Raw genomic sequence first — 19,802 nt, 5'->3', positions numbered from 1 at the left:
AAGTGTGAACTGATGACACAAATATTTGTCTTGATACTCTGACTAACAGCGTAGGGAGACCGTTTTCCATATTTTGGAGATACTGAATGAAAAATTAAACATCACTGGAATAGGGTGGATTTCTTTTGTTTGGAGCATTAATAGAACCCGCTCCCTAAGTGTCAATTAAAATAATGTTTCCAACAATTTTGTGTCCCTAAACAGTGAAGTGTAATAAAAATGAATTAATCATGATATACACTACTACCATTACTTTGAACTGCAGTTGATAAAAAGCATAAAATTTGTCCGGTCATTAATATTCACATACAGTATTATGTCCATAACATGGTTTAATATATTTACCTGATGAACATTAAATAAAAAAGACTCCATAATAAAACCCTTAAAGAGAGCAGCTATTTGACTACTTCCTCCAGTTTTACATCAACACCATGTCTACTTAGTATGCAGTAATGAATGTTGAGTATCAGCATACATATTCTATGTGCAAAGTATGTGCTTTATCTTTGTGCAATGCTTGCTTTATGCATTCGTTTCCACTGATGGTCATACTGGAAATAAATTATAATATGTTCTGCAGCATTCAAATTATGCGTGTCAGATATTTACAAATGTATGCTTTTCACACACAAAAACCATCAACCAAAGCAGTCAAATAAATACACAAATGAACAATCTTGAGACATCCAGACAAGGCACTTGTCAAACAACAATCAAATTTCCCCCAAAAAGCAACTACAAGAAAAGACATGCATGCACATTATTACATTTTTAAAGGTACTAAGATGGCAGGTGCTGTTTTGCAAACATAGAATCAAACACGGTTCTGTTCAGTTGAGGCATGACCATAGATTACATTAACCCATTTAAACTGGGAAAGCATCAGTGTCATTTTATATTTTTGCGAACTACTGATTTAGGGCGCGCCCCCACCAAGAGTTGGCTGGCCGCTGATTGCAGAATCTGCCAATGCATTGTCAATGCAAATGCGTGGATTCTTGGAAAAAATCCGCAAGACCAGGAATCCACGCATTTGCATTGACAATGCATTGGCAGATTCTGCAATCAGCGGCCAGCCAACTCTTGGTGGGGGCGCGCCCTTAGAAGGCATTTGTAAAATCAGCCTCGGGTCTTAATGGGTTCAAAAAAGAGAACCTTATTAACTCTCAAAGGCAAATACTTTTTTCTTCTGTGGGATAAACTACTTTCTTCACCATTTTATTTCTTTCCAGCAACTAAACCAAAAAACCCTTTTCCTGGTTTTGATTTATTGCTTTTAAGTCCCTGTAATTAAATGTATTTAGAGAATTTACAGAGCATTCAAGTTATTAGAGATTTTTGCACCTTTGATTAAGCCAGAGGCTACAACAAATGTTAGCAAATGCATTTTGGGTGGAAATTACTGTTATTTTCTATGCTCTTCCATGACCTAGAACATCATAACAGAAGGGTGTGAGTGTGCTCCAGTGGAAAATGGTGAGTCATGCTTTTAACCATATTCCAGTCCCACAGTATAGTATTCCGTATAAATATAGGGTCTATAGCAGCAAAAAGAATGTGTCAAAGGTTTGTTTTGGAAATGTGCTTAAAAAGGTTGTTTTGGTATCATAATTCTTTACAAACATTTCCTTTCAGCCACAGACTGTCACAGACATAAAAATGTGCAACACATTTCTATTTACTATGTAGAAATCTGATATGGTAGTGTTAAATGTCAAGTCTGTTCCCTCCATTTAAATCAGCGTTTATACTGTATGGAGCAGGGGCTATCTTTACCTCCATTGCTCAAGCAACACAGGTATTGGCATTCATCTGTTCCCAGGAAATCTTTGTAGTGTTTTGTGTTTACAAGGATTTCTCTAGGAGGATCTCGTTGAAACCCGTCAGTCCCTCACCCATCTGGTCTGGCTGAATGTCAGCATAGAGCAGTGGCGATCTCTGATAGTGGAGCTTCACAGATCCCTGGTAAGACAAGAGGGAAAAATCAAGAAAACTACCCATAACATCCAGCAAGCATAAATCTTAACCCGCTTTTCACAAAGGTTCTGTGCATGTGTGCTCACCCTGGGCTGAGCTCTAATGGAGGCCAGACCATGATTATACTGGTTAGTCTCCACCTTGTACTCCCCTCTGCTGGAGGGCAAGCTGAGGTAGGCCATTACCAACAGCATCTTTTGGAACCTTGTGGCTGTCAGAGACACAGTGATGGAAGGAGCTGAGGCCAGAGCAAGACCCATGGGCCAGCTTCGCACCGTGATAGGCTCTGGAATGCTGGTGAGCTGCACCAAGCCGCTTTCCCTGAGTTCAGGGTTCATTACTGGCTCATCTTCCTCCAGCAGGTCTTTGGCATCATCCAGCTCTGCCTCGGCCAACACATCCATCCTTGCCTGTCATTTGACAAAAATAACATATTAATAAATTCTAAATTAATTAAGAATTAAGAAGTTATTGAATACTGAATGGAATTTGAACTATGAGGTGGTGGGTGATGTTAAACTGCTATTTGTCCACAATCTTACTAATTCAAATCCAAACAAAACAAATAAGCTTTCTATAAGAAAACTTAAAAACATTTACAAACACACCTTGCCTTTATCTAGTGTGGGTTTCATTTTGCGCTTCAATTATTTCTTATTTTATTCTTAGTTTTGTTACATGTTATAGTCCTTTGTTTATTCACTTTAACATTTTGGCATTTGGCCCATGACTTTCTTCCACTTTTTATGTTCAGCACTTGAAGTTGCATCTAATATATGATGTGCTCTATAAATAAAGTTTGAATGATTGATTGTGCTTGAACTAACTTGCAAAATAGACATGCAACAGAATCCCAAAAACCTTTTTTTGAATATAAATACTTGAGTGACGCTTTCTTTCCTTTACTTACCCTCCATTTCCTCCAGGTGGTCTGGATGACTGAGGCTGCCCTGTTCCACTTCTGGACCTGCCTCCTAACCAGCCACGACCGAACCACTGCAGAGAGCAACACACACACACACACACACACACACACACACACACACACACACACACACTGTATATTCAACATTTGACTTACAAAGAAAAACAACACCAGCATATACACTGCAACTGAAAACACAACACCCGCAGATTCCCTGCAACCGCTTTAAACCTGGCGTCCCTATAGTGGATATATGTCATAGCCGAAAATCTTTGATATTTAAAAAGAAATAGCCAATTTACAAGCTGCTGAGGTTGTAGATCAGCAATTTGGAAAATGTTTCAACTGAGCTTAAGTGGTTAACCAGCTGGCATCTGTTGGCCAGACACTGATGGCACAGCGAGCAGACAAAGCCACTAAATTGTACTGTATATAAACACTGATCCCACTCAAAGCTGACACAGCCTGGGTAGTTATTTGGAGTTTTACCTGTTTGGATCAGGGTGGCAGCACGTCTCTGGGTGTGGCGCTTGCGACATTGGTACCTCCGCCAGCAGCACTGTATGGAGAATGCCCTCTGTGTCATGATCCCCTTCCTCTGATCCTCCAGAAGCTCCAACTGTGGGACAAATCACAGTATATGATTACTGGGGATGAGTTACATGCACTACCGATTATAACTGGGTGAGCAGTGATTCAAGACATTACTATACTTACGCATGAGATAACCATAGACTTAACAATAAAAAAATCGACACAACATTATCAGGTAGTGGATCAAAAAATGGCATACATTTCTTTTGCATAAGCATTATGTGTGTAAACTGACCATCCTCTGTGTGAGAAAGACTTTAGTTCTTCCACAGTGCACCAATGAGCTGTGTGTCTCACTGTCAAGCTGTTGTGATGAGTCAAGTGACTGGCTTTGTAACACCACCCTGAGAACGTCGTCCACAGCCGAACGAATCTCCACATCTGAGACGAGCACAGAGAAGGGCAACCAGGAGTTTAGACGAGGTTAACTGATCAATCTCTCTAAGTATCATTCAGATTGGATGTGAGCATGGGTTTGTGGGAGTCGGTGTCAGTTAATCAAGCACAAGCAGTTCAGGGGATTTAGCTATAGAGATGGTAGAAAGTCAACAGAAATAAGACAGTGCAAACAGAACATAAATATCCTGATTGGTGTGAATTGTAAGGTCCACATTAGCATAGCATGTGTTTATTTCCATGCTATACTCATGCAAGAGTAAAGGACAGACAACATGTAAGAGAAGTTTTAGTGAGCTGACTTATTCAACATCAATATAAAAAAAAGAGCCCAGTAACAGACAATGCTTTATGATTAAACGACTTGCAAAGCAGCTTTCGGCGGTCAGAAATCCATGCATTTACCTTAAAGGTTCTAAGGCAGTTGCAAAGTTTGTTAGAAAAGTCCTGGTTTTAATGCAATTGCAAAGTCCCAAGAGAGAAGAGAATTGAGGATCAAGTCTATTAAGAGAGCTAGTGAAGGGAAAAGAACCCATCAGACCTAAGAGAGGAAATAAAATCACCATTTCGTCAAGGAGAAATATGCAGAAATGATCCACAAGCATTACATTAGATGCACTAAAGCACAGACCGATTATACAGATGATACTTTACTTACCACTTTGAGCTCTTGGTTTGAAGACTGAAGATTTAGAAATCATTCCATAACGCACTACAAATCCTTTGAAAGGAATTCTGTACAGCAAAGCAGAAATGACTAAGATCAATCACAAAAGTACAAACAATACAAATGAAAAACTTGGTCCTAGGACTACAATGAAGTAAAACCACAGATGCATTACCTTATTGGAAATCCTGCTGCACTTATATGTATGGTCTCCACTATTCCACAGGCCTCCAACTGCATGATAACCTGACATCAGATAAGGGTCCTAATTAGAGTCTTTTTCCCCCTCCTCTGTTGTGCAAAACACACATCTTGTATAGGCAAAATATCTACCTCTTCCTTTTTGAAGGTCAGTGGTGTGCAGTGTGAGTTAGGTTTGATACAGCGTGTGTAATGGGGCGTTGTGCAATGGAGAATCTTCATCAGGCTCTCCAAAGAGTTCTACAGTCAAACACAAACCATGGTTAATCTAGTTAAGAAAAACTAACGAAATAACAAACTTAAATTTACAAAACATTTTAGTTGACCGAAATAAAAATAAAAACAGATCCGACCGATATGCCCAAATATATGCGCTTAACGTGCGCCAACTTCAAACTCGGTGCGTGCATTGGCAAGGACTCGAGGGAGTGTGGTGCCCGCCACCAAGTCGTTTGGATGTGGTTGTCCTGAACCGCTGATCCGACCGCTATGTCCAAATATGGATACCAGTATCCAGTTGTCCAGAACCGCTGATCCAACCAAAACCATATATGGGCATGCCAAAATACAGGGTATGGGCATATACTAATGACATCAGGGATCTCCATATATGGGCACAAAAGGGACACTCTTGACAAAGCCCCCGACACTATAGACTCAGACAGACGTGAGGATTTCTCTAGTAGAAAATGTCAACATTGTCAATATCATTTGACATCTTTCAGTGTCAGGGTTGAAGTCCTCAGAGAAACCCAAGAAGACCCAACAAGTGATCGTGATTGCACTTTCTTACCTTGAACTTTGAGACCACAGTGGTCACCTTACTGAGTCCTCTGCTTGTTGGACAGTCTGCATCGCTGTCAGCAAAGACCAGATGAAGCAGAGGGTTCTCAGACGTCTGAAGCAGTTCAGTGAGCTCTGGTGGCACTGGGTCCTATGAAAAGGAATCCAGTGTGCAGTAGAATGAATGGCTAGAGAATGGTCACCATTTAGATGATCAGCAGTTTGTGATTCATATATGATGAGTGACTTTCCTATCTACCTTGTTTTTCTCCATCATGCCTTCTATTTGGTAGCTGACTTTACCAGCATAGTGGGCCACAGTGAAGTGTGGCACATTGCTCAGCTTATCCCAGCTTATGTTTGCATTCTCTGAGAGATCATTCTCTAGTCTGACACTCAACTTCTGAGGATCAGAGGCTCGATTAAGACGACACTCCTGGGTGGGGGGAAAAGTATCATGCCCATTTATTATTGTAAAATTATTGTTGATTAATGTTTATGTAGATTGATCCATGCATAAGTCCTGAAGTTGAACAACAGACCTCGTTGAGAAGAGAGAAAACGCTGGATGGGCTGCCTTCTATCAGTTCCAAACAACTCTGGTTGTCCTGGTATTTGACAAATGACCACTCCAAGCCCTCCAACACATACTCTTCCTGAGAGGAACAGATACCAAAACAAATTCTGACATATTCAAAGAAAAAAATTACAATTCAATTGTATTATACTGTAGGATTGCCACTCTTGTTCAGTCCCTCGGCCTAGAGTATCTGCAGAGTGCTTTTAATGTCATGGAATCACAGTTGCTTAGCTTGAAACTTGAGCTGAATGTAACAAAGACTAAACTGCTGTTGTTCTCCGATCCAATTCAAAGAAGGCATCGGCTTCTTCTTCTGACATTGTAACCTTGCAGGGCAGTCAAATTGAAGTAGTCTCACAGTAAAAGTACTTCAGGTATTTTAATTGTTGACAATTTTACATTCGAATGTCATATTGAAAACTTGGTTAAGAAGCTCAAGCTAGAATTTTATTTTAGAAATAGATCCTGCTTTTCCTTTGTTGCCAAAAAACTGGTGGAGGCTACTTTCCTTCCATTATTGGACTACTGTATGGTGATCTGATTTACATGCATGTCACTGCCAAATGCTTGCACTGGTTAGATACTGTGTATCACAGTGCTCTAGGGTTTGTCACAGGCTGCACGTTTCTCACTCACCATCGTACCTTGTATGCCAGAGTTGGGTGGTATTCATTGACCTCACGCAGGCTCATTCACAGTACTTATTTATCTACAAATCCATCCTTTGTTTGCTTCGCTCCTACCTTTTTGGGGTATATTACACTCAAAACCAGTAACTACAGTTTACGTTCAAGCGACTCCCTGTTACTTACAGTTCCTAAAGCTCGAACTGAACTTGGCAACGAGCCTTCATGTGCGCTGCCCCTGCAGCTTGGAATCACTTGCAGACTGATCTGGTCTTTTAAAAGTTTACTGTCCGACCTGATGGCAGACTCCATCGGACAGTGCACCTGCTTCCCTACCTAAATTGTTTTTTTAATTAATTCCTAAAGTGTGCTGTTATTTCTCTTGCCTTATGACTATGTGTGCAGTTGCACTTCTTTACTTCTTTTAATTGTTTTTTTTACGTGTACTTTAACTCTAGAACAAATCTGGCTGAGCAACTTTCACTTGTAGTCGAGTAATATTTGACCAGGAGTATCTATACTGGGGTTAGGCCTGTCCCCGACTAAGGATTTGTTTAGTCGAATCTAATTGGCGACTAATTGCCAATAGTCGACTGGCAGTCGACTAATGGGAAAAAAAGAAAAGAAAGAAAAAAGAAAATCCAGGGCCAAAATACATTTTATTTCAAAGGGCCAAGTCTACACAGTTTGTTTTGTGTCTCCAGCAGAGTTTCTAGTGTCTCTATCTCTCTCTGGAAGAGGTTGCACATGAACTCTGCAGCCGCACTGAGGCGCTCCAACACAAACAATACAAATACAAAGAGGAGGAATAAGAAGAATAAAGTGGAAGTTACGTGTGGTTGCAGGTGTACACTTGGCCAAAAAACTATTAAAAACATTTTTGGCGCTTAAAAAAAAAAAAAAAAAACTTTTTTTTTTCTTCGACTAGATTCGACTAAGAGACACGCAGTCGACTCGGACCCCCCGCGACTAACCAGTCGACTATTCGACTTAGTCGAGGTCAGGCCTAACTGGGGTTGAGTACTTTGTCAATGTCCATTTACATTATATCTATACAAATAATTACCATACCATAATAATACAATTACAATATAATAATAATAATTTTCTGTGCTTTATGGAGTACCGTGCTAACCGTGGTTGATTTATCACCATCTTTTTTTTCCTGTATAGGGATGATTGGGTTTCCAAGTGAAAGTTTTGGCCAACCAAAAAAAGGTTGGGCATAATGTCATTATCTTCCATTTATGTTACCATTAGATGGCCTGTCCTTAATGGTGCATGTCCACATAACATCGCTCACTTTGGCAGAAAAAGCATTTGGAGTGCCTTAATCCGCATTAGAACCAAAGCACTTCTAGAACCAACTAATGTGAGAACTTCTGACGGTCACCATGAAAAACATAACATAGATTTTGAACATACATACACTTCCAGAAGTCTGAAACAGAAAATGTATTCAAAGCTATCAAAACTACCTGCTGAGCTCTGAGATAGTGGGTGACAAAGTGCTGCTGGAGTTTCTCATTGGCGTAGTTGATGCATAGCTGCTCAAGGTTATTGATCTGAAAGCACTCAAACCCGTAAACATCCAGGAGACCTGGAGGTCAGAGAGGATGATGTGAGCTTGATTAAATTGAATGGTAAAAAATAATAATAACATATTTGTGATCAACAAAGGCAAAGATAATATTTTTTCACCTATAAAATTGCACCAAGTGGAGTTGTCTGCACATATGCTGTTGTTGATAAACGTAACCAACCATTCAAACAGTCTGTCAAAAAAAAATCAAAGATTAACGGAGGTATTAGTCATTGTTTCAAACAGCAATTAAATGGCACAGTGCTTTTGCTGTAATGTACAGAAGCCAGTATGATGTTTTTATATTTAAGCAGATAACACAAAATGTTTATACTTTTTGTGTTATCTGCTTAAATACGCTTTAATACAGGCTGGGCCAAAGCCCAACCATAAACTCCTGCATAATTTTCAAACAACACAATCATTGTCCGATTGATAGATATTGTTTCATAATTCGTTTTCACTCACAGGGCATAGATGACCTTGGCCAGACAGTCTCTCCGAACACCACACTCTGACTGGGAGCAGGGCTTCAGGACATTGTGTTTCCCTGCCTTCAACATCCGCACTCTCAGACATGTCTGCAACTGGTCTGCAGGAATACACAACAGACCAGCAGCCTGATGCAAGAACTCTACCAAAGGCAAGAAGAACAGCGTGTTGTTAATCAAGTTAGCTAATTAATTGATGTGTGCAATTGTTGTTATGGCATTGATTACTCCCCAGACACATTTCTGTGTGTTGAGCCCCCACCGGGAGATCCCGCAGAGCCCGCGCCGCCCCCAGCCCATAGGCAATATCACCCTCCCAGCCCGTTTTCACTATCCCGAACACGGGCCAATTGTGTTCGTGTAGACGCTCGACAAAGCCGGATGCACCGCGGTGGACAATTTACTTTTCTTTAATGTCTAGCAGCTTGCAATATGGGCTCACAGTCCAGTCTATTGCCAAGAGAGGCAGACCTACCAGACTAGTATTATCTTCTCTCAGTCCTTTTCCAATTTGTTACCAAACACCTTTATTTCATTACCTACTTGCATGTTTCACATGGGGCCCAATTTCATATCTGAAAGAAACATTCTCATCAATGTCACGATTGATCCTCCACGCTATGTCTGACAACCCGGTAATTTATGACCCGACTTTGAATCGTTATCACAACCATGAGAAGTCCATGTCTACCATTATTTCAGCTAGGTTATTTGTGCTAATAACATGATGGCTGCAAAGTTAAAACCTATCAACTGTTGATGTTCTTACAGCAACAGTTGATAGGTTTTGCGTAAAACACTCCCTAAGCACTTAGTAAGAAGGGTTCTGGATACGATATCCAAAGCGCTCCTTCGCTAAAAAAGGTATGACTCGACCTTTCTGTGACGCTAGATAACTTCTGTTCTGTCAAAGATAATATAATACAATTACAGCCATTCCACGTGTCCAAAATTAAGCACCAAATGTTTTATATATTGGCAGAAATGTCCACTGTTCTTTTTTGTTTTTACTAAAAGTGTGATTATGAGACCCGTTTCACCATGTAACGAGTCAAAGAACTTCAGGTTCCTCAATCACAGAAGTAGGATACAGATGATAGACAATATCTGGATTTATATATATCATGACCACATAACTATAAAGTAAATATGAGAAAAATGTTATAGCGACTCAAACTGGTCTTTTCCTGAGGAAAACAAGTTTGGATCAAAATGTTGTAATAAAGAAGAAAGCTTTAACTCTAGAGTTTGGATGCGTTTTCTCATCTTGTCATGCACTACTTTTTCCAGTACCTGCACAACACTTAATGTAGAATAAATCAGATGGAATAGATACCTTTAGATTCCTCATCTAGGTCACATGGCTGTGATTCATCCACTGAGAAACAGAAGTTTACATTCCCCAGATACAAAATCCCTGCTAATATCTGTAACACATCACACCACAGCGAATACTTTAGAATGTACATGCTGTGCTTACATAGAAAGACAATAATAAACATGAAGAGATTAACAAGTAAAGATACTGTACCCTAAATATTTGTCCCTGTCTCTCTGCATTGATGCCCAGATGAACCATTGCCTCCAAAGTCTCATCAAAACAATCTTCTGAAAAATAATAAAATGAAGGTAAAGATATTAAGCTATCAAGCAGATAATCCAGGTTAAACTGCAACCTGTTCTCGCTTATATTGCTTATTGCCTTATTGCTTTGTCACAGCAAAAAAGCAAACAGATTGTGCAAGAACTGTCTCATTATAACAAGGCAGAAATAAAGACCAACCTTCCACAGTTTTCTGAACATTTGGAAGCCACATGAAATGCTGTTCATGTGGCATCTTCCATTCCTTTCTCTGCTCATCTGTGGCCCCTTTCATCATCTGGGGAAAAAAGGATAAAAGTGTTATAAATCAATGCAATTACCTCAACACATTAGTACATTATTTATAGATCATCACTTTTCTGGGCAGAAACCTTGTATCTGTTTTTGGGTGGCTTATTGCCGGTATCAGTCGAGAAAAAGGGTGTCTATCCCCTTTTCAATACACCGACTAGAGCACTGGTAGCTGGATTGCTGAGGTGTAGTATCGCAACACCTATCATTAGCTTCCAGTACCAACTCATATGCTGAGCTGGGAGTGCCCAGGATCTAACCCAGAACGGCGAGTGCTCTACCGACTGAGCTACCCAAGTGCTCTACTGACTGAGCTACCCGGACTCTATATAATATATACAAACTTTAAAAGGCTTCAATATGTTTTAACTTGCCTGATAGAATATGTGGAAGTTCCTCTCATTAGCTGGTTGGCAGGCCACCCTGGTCTTCTCCAGCAAATACGTTTGTACCGATGCCCCCACTAATAATTGAGACCTTCACAACAATGATTCATGTGAATAAACAAGACAAATCAGCACATTTCAGAAGAAATTCATTCAAGTGATTTCACAAACTGAAGAAATTGAGTCCCACACTCCAAATTCCAGATGTCCGCACAAACGTTGCAATATTAAAGTGTGGACTTATGCAAGCTACAAAATGTGCGAGACTCCATTATTCTTCATTGGCATACGTTATTTTTTGTTCCTACACCAACTGTTCAGGCATGTGAAAGTTTAATATGTATTAATTGATTACATAAAGAAAGATGAGGAGACTTGGGGCCAATCATAAGTACCTGTCCAGCTGGAGTTGGATGTATTTTCCAAATCGACTGCTGTTGTGGTTCCTTAGTGTGCAGGCATTGCCTACATAGGGGATAATGCTTGAATTGAATTACTGTCCATGGTGCCAATCTGTATTTCAACTGGAAATCAATGACAAACTGTCTCACCAAAAGCTTCCATGATAGGGTTGGAGTCCAGAACTCTCCTCTCTATTCTATGGACTGTGTCCTGACTCTCCACCACTGAGGAGGAGGATGCCACGGTGGCATAGTATTTCATCAAACACCGCGATGTCCACGTCTAGGAAGAAAATGTATCAAACGTTATCATACTTAAATAATAGTCTTGTGAGTTTATTAATTCATAAGACCAGCAATCAATGGCTTGTCTGACCTACTATGTCCCTTGTTATAAAACCTTTTCATTCGTTTTCTTCTATTCAACCAATCAAACCATGGAGGGTCGCACTCAGAAATAAAAGTCCATATTTCTTATTGTTCCATATACGTTTCAGCTATCCAGCCTTCATCAGTGTCCACACACACAACGGTGCTGTGCGAAAAAAGTTAAAATAGGCAATATACAAACTTAAAACACTCGCATCATGATGCATACTGAGCTTGTAGATCAGCTATTTTCAAAAATGATTTTAAACGGTTTGAAAATGTGGGCCTATAATGACATCACTCAAAATATGGAATGATTATTAATTGATTTATATTAAATTATCAATTGAATTTATTTTTATAATCGATTATTTCTATTAACTGTTGCACCCCTTCTTATCTCTCTGAAAATATAAAGTCCTGAAACATATCTCAAATTTGTAATATTGACTGTGTCACTGTATTTAATTAATTAACAATTTATGTTCTAAATTAGACATCAATTCAGGGATACACAAATAAAATAAAATTCTACTGTACAAACGACCACTTAAGAGCAAATCGTATCTTCCACAATTTCATAAAAATATGCTTTATTTAGTTATTTCCTGCTGGATATTTATTGTATGATCACATTGTGCCAATCACTTGATCCAAACAAAAGCAAAACATTGGGCGTATTTAGGCTACAAGCAAGAATGCACAAGAGGGCACATAATGTACGTAGCACTTGTTTAGTTATTACAAAGTGGACTAACCTACTGTAAACAGGCACAGGCCCCAAGTATGTCCTAAGGGTAGAGATGTACCGATACCATTTTTTACTTTCCAATACCCATAACTTCCGTATCGGTCGGCGATACCGAGTATCAGTGTGTAATTTGAACAAAATTAGGACAGTGGTTCTCAAAGTGGGGTCAAGAGACCATCTGGGTTCCTTGAGGGGGTTCCAAATAGACCCGTACAGGTCTGTAACACTGGGAGGGTACATGGGGGTCCTTGAAATTAAGGTTTCATACGTAAGGTTTGAGAACCACTGATCTAGAAATAAATAAAAATGCCATTAATAATTGTTAAAGAGCAACTACAAGTTAGTAAATTGTACAGTAAGAGTATAAAACAGCCGTGCAACATCAACTGAAGCATTCAAAATATGACTGTAAATGAAATATGTGATAAATCACGGGGTATCGGAATCAGACTGGCAGACTCGCCGATACCAGCATTTTAGGCAGTATCGGCAGCTTTTCCGATACTGGTATATCGGTATCGGAACAACTCTACCTAAGGGCCCCAACACAGTACCTGTAAACCTGCGCAATCATGGCCAATTTCCCTCACACAATTTCATGCATGGAAATAAAGGAAGAGAGCTGCAGTGTGGGGAGCAGCTCCCCACATTCTGACACAGACACACCTGAAGGCACTTCAGCTAATGTCTACTTCTCAAAACCCAGCATGGGTGAGCCAATTGTTTCATGGTTATGGGGGTTAGAGCATTGACTGAAGACTCTTTTTTTTATCAATAGAATTATTTCTATTTTGTGAAGTTGGCAATAAAAGCCAATATTTTTTAATTGCAACATATATTTTTTAATTGCGACATTTCCAATTTTATCTCCATCTCATGAGGAGATAAAGACTGGAAGAGAACTGCCGCCAAAAAGTGTAACTTGGAAGTACAAGACTATATGTTATCCAGCCTACAAAAAATGAACGTAGACCTGTACTTCCTGAACGTCAGGTTAGACACTTTCAGCAGTAGTTCTTGTCCAGCCTATATTCTTTCAAGGATTTACAAGATACCAACATTTTGCTTCAGTGTTTGCAGTAACTTTTAAGCAACTACTAAGATGTAATCACCAACATGGGGCTATAGTGCTAAACTAATAATGCCAGACAAACTGTTGCAAAATGTGACTAATTTGTCACACTCTGAAGCCCTGTATCACAATAAAACACAATGTGTTGATTTACCTTTCCAGCCCCACTCTCTCCACTAACCACCAAAGACTGGTTAACTGGTTCCAGTTGGCCTCGCACATTCCTGTAGGCCTCCTCTGCCACAGTGAAAATATGGGGTTTGAACTCCTTTATGGGAAAACATTACATACATGTTAAATATTATTTAAGTATCTTTTTTATCATTAATGTCAATACATCCCAGATACATTGGTGATGTCTGATGTCACCCAGTGGCCAGTAGTTGTAAATACCTGTGGCCGAGGAGCAGAGTGGTACTCCCTCATCACATCCAGGGAGTAGAGTTGTGGGATGGGCTGGAAGGGATTGAGTGCCACCAAGGTGCAGCCGGCATGGGTGTAGAACACCTTCACCCTGTACCTGGCCTGCAGGCATTTCAGCACTGCCAAACCAAAATACAGGACATGTCCATTGGCAATAGGCATAAACAATAACAAACAAAGAAACAAGAGAAGCAGATATTTTCAAGATTAGGGATGTACAATGAATATCACAGGAAAATAAATCAGAGACAGTTAGCAGCACTGAAGGCCATTAAAATGTCCGGTGTTAATGAAGTGAGCACTTATTCAAGCTTTTCTAGCTACAAACAGTATTACTTCATAGATAGATTGTGCCAGCAGCACATTTTATCTTGACATAGCTAAAATACACACACGATTCTGTAGAATCTTGTGTGTATTTTAGCTATGTCAAGATAAAATGTGCTGCTGGCACATTTTGGCCCCAAAAATTGGCCAAGGTGACTTACAGTACATCAAGAGTCAGGAGTAACATGTCAGTCCCATTAAGTTTACAGAGAAATTATCACAAATGCTGATTGCAAAGACTTTAAAATTATATTAATTTACTAAAGGTGATGTCTCTGCCCTCACCTCTCATTCAGAATGATACTGATGCATAGCATAATGGAAATGTCTCCATTGGACGCAGATAGATTATAAACCTGACTGATGGAAGCATTGCACTCTAGAATTGGCAAGAGGTTCTGTCAACAATTCTAATATTAGTTAAGTACAGTATGACTTAGCAAGAGTCCTGACCTTTATTGTTCTCCTCCCTCTACTGAAAAGTCACAGCCTAGATTGTCTATAGGTTTATAAATAACAATTAAATGTATTATGATGGCAACTAGGATTCCCAGTTCAGTCCAATTTTGTTGACAAGATGTAGCTAAATGATCGAACCACTTATCTGCAGGGGCTTCCATAGAATAAGTAGTTTGACAGTACCGGTCGTTGGAGTCACTGGGTTGACTTTGGTGAGGTCATCATATGTGTGAAGCTGGTCTTCTTCTATGAGGAAGGCCTGGATGTCATCCTCCAGTGAATCTTTGAGAGTCTGTTGACACGGATGGACTTTCTTACGGAATCCATTCATCTACATAGAATAAGGAAACAAAGGGGAGTCCAGCACAAGGGAGGAAAATTGTATTAACATTTCAAAATGTGTACTAGTTCATACGTCAAATGTGTAATGTCGGGCAGGTCACTCCAACCAAATGGGTGATATTAGGTTGTAAGTAACAGGTTCAATTTGCAGGACAGACGACAGCCAAGGTTTCAGGGAAAAGGTCATTTTATTTCCATTTGCCATGCCTTGGTGTAAAAGTGGTAGTTAGCCACAAGGAGATGAATGCCATGTGACTCTTCTCTGTCTCTCTCCCTGAATGTTTGTGGGGATGACTGATTTATCATGTGTGCACCAATTAACTCAATGCACAGTAGGTGTGTGTTGTACACTGAGTCCTCCAATGTAGTCTGACCCAGGCCAGGTGTCCCATCCCCTATCCTCATTTTTGAGCCATTTAAAAAGGACATGTTTATTATTATCATCATCATCACCACCATCATATTGTACATTACATTACAGTCATTTAGCAGACGCTTTTATCCAAAGCGACTTACAATAAGTGTATTCAACATAGGTAGGGAACGAAAACTACTAATCACCAGAAGTCTTTAGTGCATTTTCTGCAAAAACAAGCAACCAAGAGTATACCTAGCGCTAAGGTAAAAGTGCAATATATCAGCTACCTATTTCCTTAAACAGATGAGACAAAATAGCTAAATCAAATGAGCATGAGCTAAAACAAATAAGTGTATCGACTAAACAAGATCCAATAAACAATCCAATAAACAATACAGCAATAGAAAACAAGCGTTCGTACAACTAGTTAACAACAAGTAGGTCAGGCAGAGAGGAAGGGTAGTGTTTCCTGAAGAGGTGAGTTTTCAGCCTGCGGCGAAATATGTACTATTGTTTTACAGAACTACTTTTCTGCTAATTCACAATGATCATGATGAAGGTTGGTTTCTATGTCCTGACTTGGTGTGAGGACTGTAAACAGATGTGCTGAACTCAAACTAGTCCACACTCTGGTAGTCTACGACTATGACTATAGTAGCCTACTCCATCACCAGTTATGTGTCAAATTCCACAGCACAACTCTAACAATTTCTTGTCCAGACATGGCATTATGTTTTGTGTTTAATGTGATTTAAAATACACATGACATAATAACAGACAGTAAATTAAAACATATCGTGATGTTGGGTCTGGTCGTTTCATTGAGTGAAGTTTCAGAAGCTATTATTAACAGTTAATGGGGGGGGGGGGGGGAGACATTACACATTTATAATTTAAATTTACATCAGAAAATTGGGTTAGTTTGCGTTTATAAGCGGAGATCAGTGGTGGAAAGTAACTAAGTACATGTACTAAAGTACAATTTTGAGGTACTTTTACTTTACTGGAGTATTTAAAAATGTCTGTACTTTTACTTGTACTACAATTATTTGAGAACGTTAGTAGTTACTTTGTAGATTTTGATTATTATCACAAAAGTAAACATATACATTAACCTCTTCAGCCGTATTTAAAATGTGGCCATTTGATCTACAAGCTCACAACGCGTTGCATCGCAACCTGTTGTGAGCTTGTAGATCTACTTTTAATGTAGATCTGATTTTAATGCATTTTATACATATTATACCTTGTGAAACGGGCATAATGAGTACTTCTATTTTTGGTACTGTCGAGTATTGTGGACCTTATTGCTTATATTTTATGAACATTATGCAAGTCTAAACCAGATGGAAATACTTAAAGTACATTTTGATGCCAATACTTTTGTACTTTACTCAAGTGAATTTTCAATTCCGGACATTTACTTGTAATAGAGTATTGATACTTTTACTTAAGTAAAAACTTTTTCCACCACTGGCAGAGATGACAGTGCCTGCCTCTAGTAAAAGTTAGCAAAGTAAATATCTTAGTTATAGGCACGGTTTTTTCATGGTGTTACAAATCAGGTGTTTTTTACTGTCAGGTTAACGCCAAAGAGTAGAAACTCTTTGTGAAAGTTGACGTTACGGTTACCTTTCTTCCTCCATGTCCAACTCCAGCTGTACGTTGGCTCTCCTCAGAATGCATGGATTTCAACTCCACAGTTGTCCAATGTTTGTTCTTTATTTAAGCCCTGAATCCTACACAGAGAAGGAGGTATAATTTCTTTAAAAAAATAATTGAAAAAATAGAAAAGCCCGCAATAGTAGTTGGTTTGCTGTACGTATGCTAGAGCGACATTTTTCTTTGCTGTCATAAATTCCACAAGGACAAACTCATATGGCCTCTGGCCGCCCAACACACCGCCAGTGTTGCCAGATTTGGGGAGAGAAACAAGAAACCAAGTCTATGAAAACAAGCCCAAAAGAAGCGAGCCCTTCGCCTTTTAAACATTGACTATTTCAAAATAGCCGATCTACAAGCTCACAACGTACTCACAACCAAGCTCACAATCGTAACGCGTTGTGAGGTTGTAGATCTGCTCACATTTCCAAAAAATCTTGATGAAAATGTGATTATTTTTAACAACACAAATCTTGTATGGGGGTCCCTGGTATAATTAAAATGTTTTCAGATGGGGGTCAGCAGACAAATGCATATTAATTTGGGGGTCCTTGAATTGAAAATGGAACACTGGTTTGAACAACATAGGAAACAAGCCCAAATTAGCAACTACACTTTAGAATCAAACAAGCCAAAAAAAACGCAACCCGCAACTACTTTACAAGCAACTTTAACTTCACATAAAAACAAGCCAAACATCGCTTATAATAAGCAGAATTGGCAACACTGACCACCGCCTACCAGAGCTGATGATTCCCGCCCTCATCCAGAAGTTGGAATACTACGGAGCCCCTTAGGGGACATTACTAGGTAGATTGTTTTAAGGGTAGGTACATTATTTTAAGAGCTAGGTAGATTGTTTTAAGGGTAGGTACATTATTTTAAGAGCTGGTGGTTTATGTTTTCTGGTATGGAAAAAAAAAACATAGGCTATAACATCTTTTTTGAGGGATGAGTTTCTTTTTTTGAGGGATGAGTTTTTTTTTTTGAGGGATGAGTTTTTTTTTTTCAAAGTCGTGCGCACGAGTTTGCAAAGTCGTGCGTACGACTTTGAAAAGGAGGATTTTTTTTATTTTTTTTAAAGTTTTTTTTTTAAGTATTGTTTCATCTTCAAATTTTTTTTTTTCAACGGCCGGGGGTCCACAGGGGTCCCCGTGGCGGGGGTGGCGGCCGGGGTTCCACCGAGGTCCCCGTGGACCGGCCAGGGGTCCACGGGGGTCCCCGTGGCGGCCGGGGGTCCACGGGGCTCTCCGTGGCGGCCGGTGCTCAGCTTAGTCTAGGACCTGGCTAAGATATGTATGCACTTAATTTAGGAGAGAATATCTCAACTGTTCTTGGCTAATATGACCCCAGGGAACAACTTAGGAACTTTGACTAATTCTCTATCCGGGACGAAATACCCGAAAATGACCACGCCCTTTTTAAAATGACCATAACCGTTGGAGCTACAGATTTACTGAGAGCCAACGACCTTCGGGGTCATCATAGTGGCCAAATCCAATATGGCTGCCAAAGTCTTTGGCTATAACATTTGAACCACATGAGCTACGAATGCCAACTAGGTGTCTAAATCATGTTTTTTGACTATTAGAAACATGCTTGAATGCTTATCTTTATGATGTAATCTATCTAGAGGACACTAATTTGATTATCACAAATATGTCATATAAATGCCACTATGTTATGAAACAACCAATGTATCCTACAATGTAATTTTGTTGAAACAATATAATGATTTAACTCAATAGAATGAGTAGAACTCATTCCTAATGATACAGCTAGTACAGTATGTGCAACAATGCTCAGCATAAAATGTAATACTATATAGTATTACTATTCTATACACCATTGACTAGTAGATATCATACTAGTCAAAGGTGTATAGAATTGTTTATTCAAAGGTGTATAGAATTGTTTATAATATGTTTATATCACATTATGGTCTTGGTGTTACAACAGCAATAGCTTTACTGGCACCTGCAAGATCCAGTAAGGTTCACAAGTCTTAGTAATGGAGTCCCAGTACCAGCCCAACCTATTGAAATCTGGGATATTTTGTTGGACGGAGGTTGTCTGATCCAATAGAAGCTGGTCTGAAGCAGGTTTTACATGCTGAATCAGTGCAGCTTGGGTGAGAGGAATGTTCGTGAGGGACTGAGAAAAGCCACTGTCAGGATTCATCAACTCTGCTTTGGCCACAGCTCTTGCTGTATATGATGATGACCATACACTCCAATCTTTGGACATGGACATTGGAGTTGATCTTTTCAGGCTCCAAGGTGAGGGTGACCAGGGTTTCTTTGAGATACCTGCACTCCTTTTCCCATAGTCAGGGAAGGCTGATGTTGGTCAGATGGTACCAGGTCCCTTGAGAACCTTCCTCCCACTCAAGTGTCAGAACCTGGGAACCTTACTGGACCCATCTTGCAGATGCCAGTAAAGCGTGCGCTATCGTCCTCCTCTGTGGCTGCAAAAGTCATTTGGTGGACACAGCAAATGCTACAAAGCTGGAGTCTGTTGCATTTCGATATAT

General features: G+C 39.6%; 1 protein-coding gene across 1 annotated transcript; it reads right to left on the bottom strand.

Moving 5' to 3' along the window:
- Nucleotides 1–1,100: 1,100 nt before the first annotated feature.
- Nucleotides 1,101–17,496, bottom strand: myo19 (myosin XIX). The gene is made up of 24 exons (XM_080434741.1): nt 17,240–17,496; nt 15,091–15,238; nt 14,092–14,240; nt 13,853–13,966; nt 11,657–11,789; nt 11,501–11,570; nt 11,094–11,196; nt 10,609–10,705; nt 10,357–10,433; nt 10,162–10,252; nt 8,803–8,968; nt 8,454–8,527; nt 8,231–8,352; nt 6,089–6,202; nt 5,806–5,982; nt 5,557–5,697; nt 4,896–5,003; nt 4,738–4,808; nt 4,554–4,630; nt 3,735–3,880; nt 3,395–3,524; nt 2,891–2,976; nt 2,067–2,390; nt 1,101–1,965 (listed from the first exon to the last, which is right to left on the bottom strand). Exons 1-24 carry the CDS (start codon nt 17,291–17,293, stop codon nt 1,849–1,851), a joined length of 2,889 nt encoding a protein of 962 aa, XP_080290867.1. The 5' UTR covers nt 17,294–17,496; the 3' UTR covers nt 1,101–1,848.
- Between the last annotated feature and the right edge of the window lie 2,306 nt (nt 17,497–19,802).

The sequence above is a fragment of the Gymnoscopelus braueri genome (assembly GCF_963280865.1).
Source record: "Gymnoscopelus braueri genome assembly, chromosome: 8".
NCBI classification, from domain to species: Eukaryota; Metazoa; Chordata; class Actinopteri; order Myctophiformes; family Myctophidae; genus Gymnoscopelus; species Gymnoscopelus braueri.
Note: the sequence above shows the minus strand (reverse complement) of the source record. Positions and strands in the feature narration are given on the sequence as shown.

Coding starts and splice junctions, on each gene's coding strand:
- myo19 (XM_080434741.1), bottom strand. CDS start 17,293: ATGCATTCTGAGGAGAGCCAACGTACAGCTGGAGTTGGACATGGAGGA. Junction 13,967..14,091: donor ACTCTGCTCCTCGGCCACAG/GTATTTACAACT, acceptor TTTCCCATAAAG/GAGTTCAAACCCCATATTTT. Junction 3,525..3,734: donor TCTTTCTCACACAGAGGATG/GTCAGTTTACAC, acceptor TTTGTCCCACAG/TTGGAGCTTCTGGAGGATCA.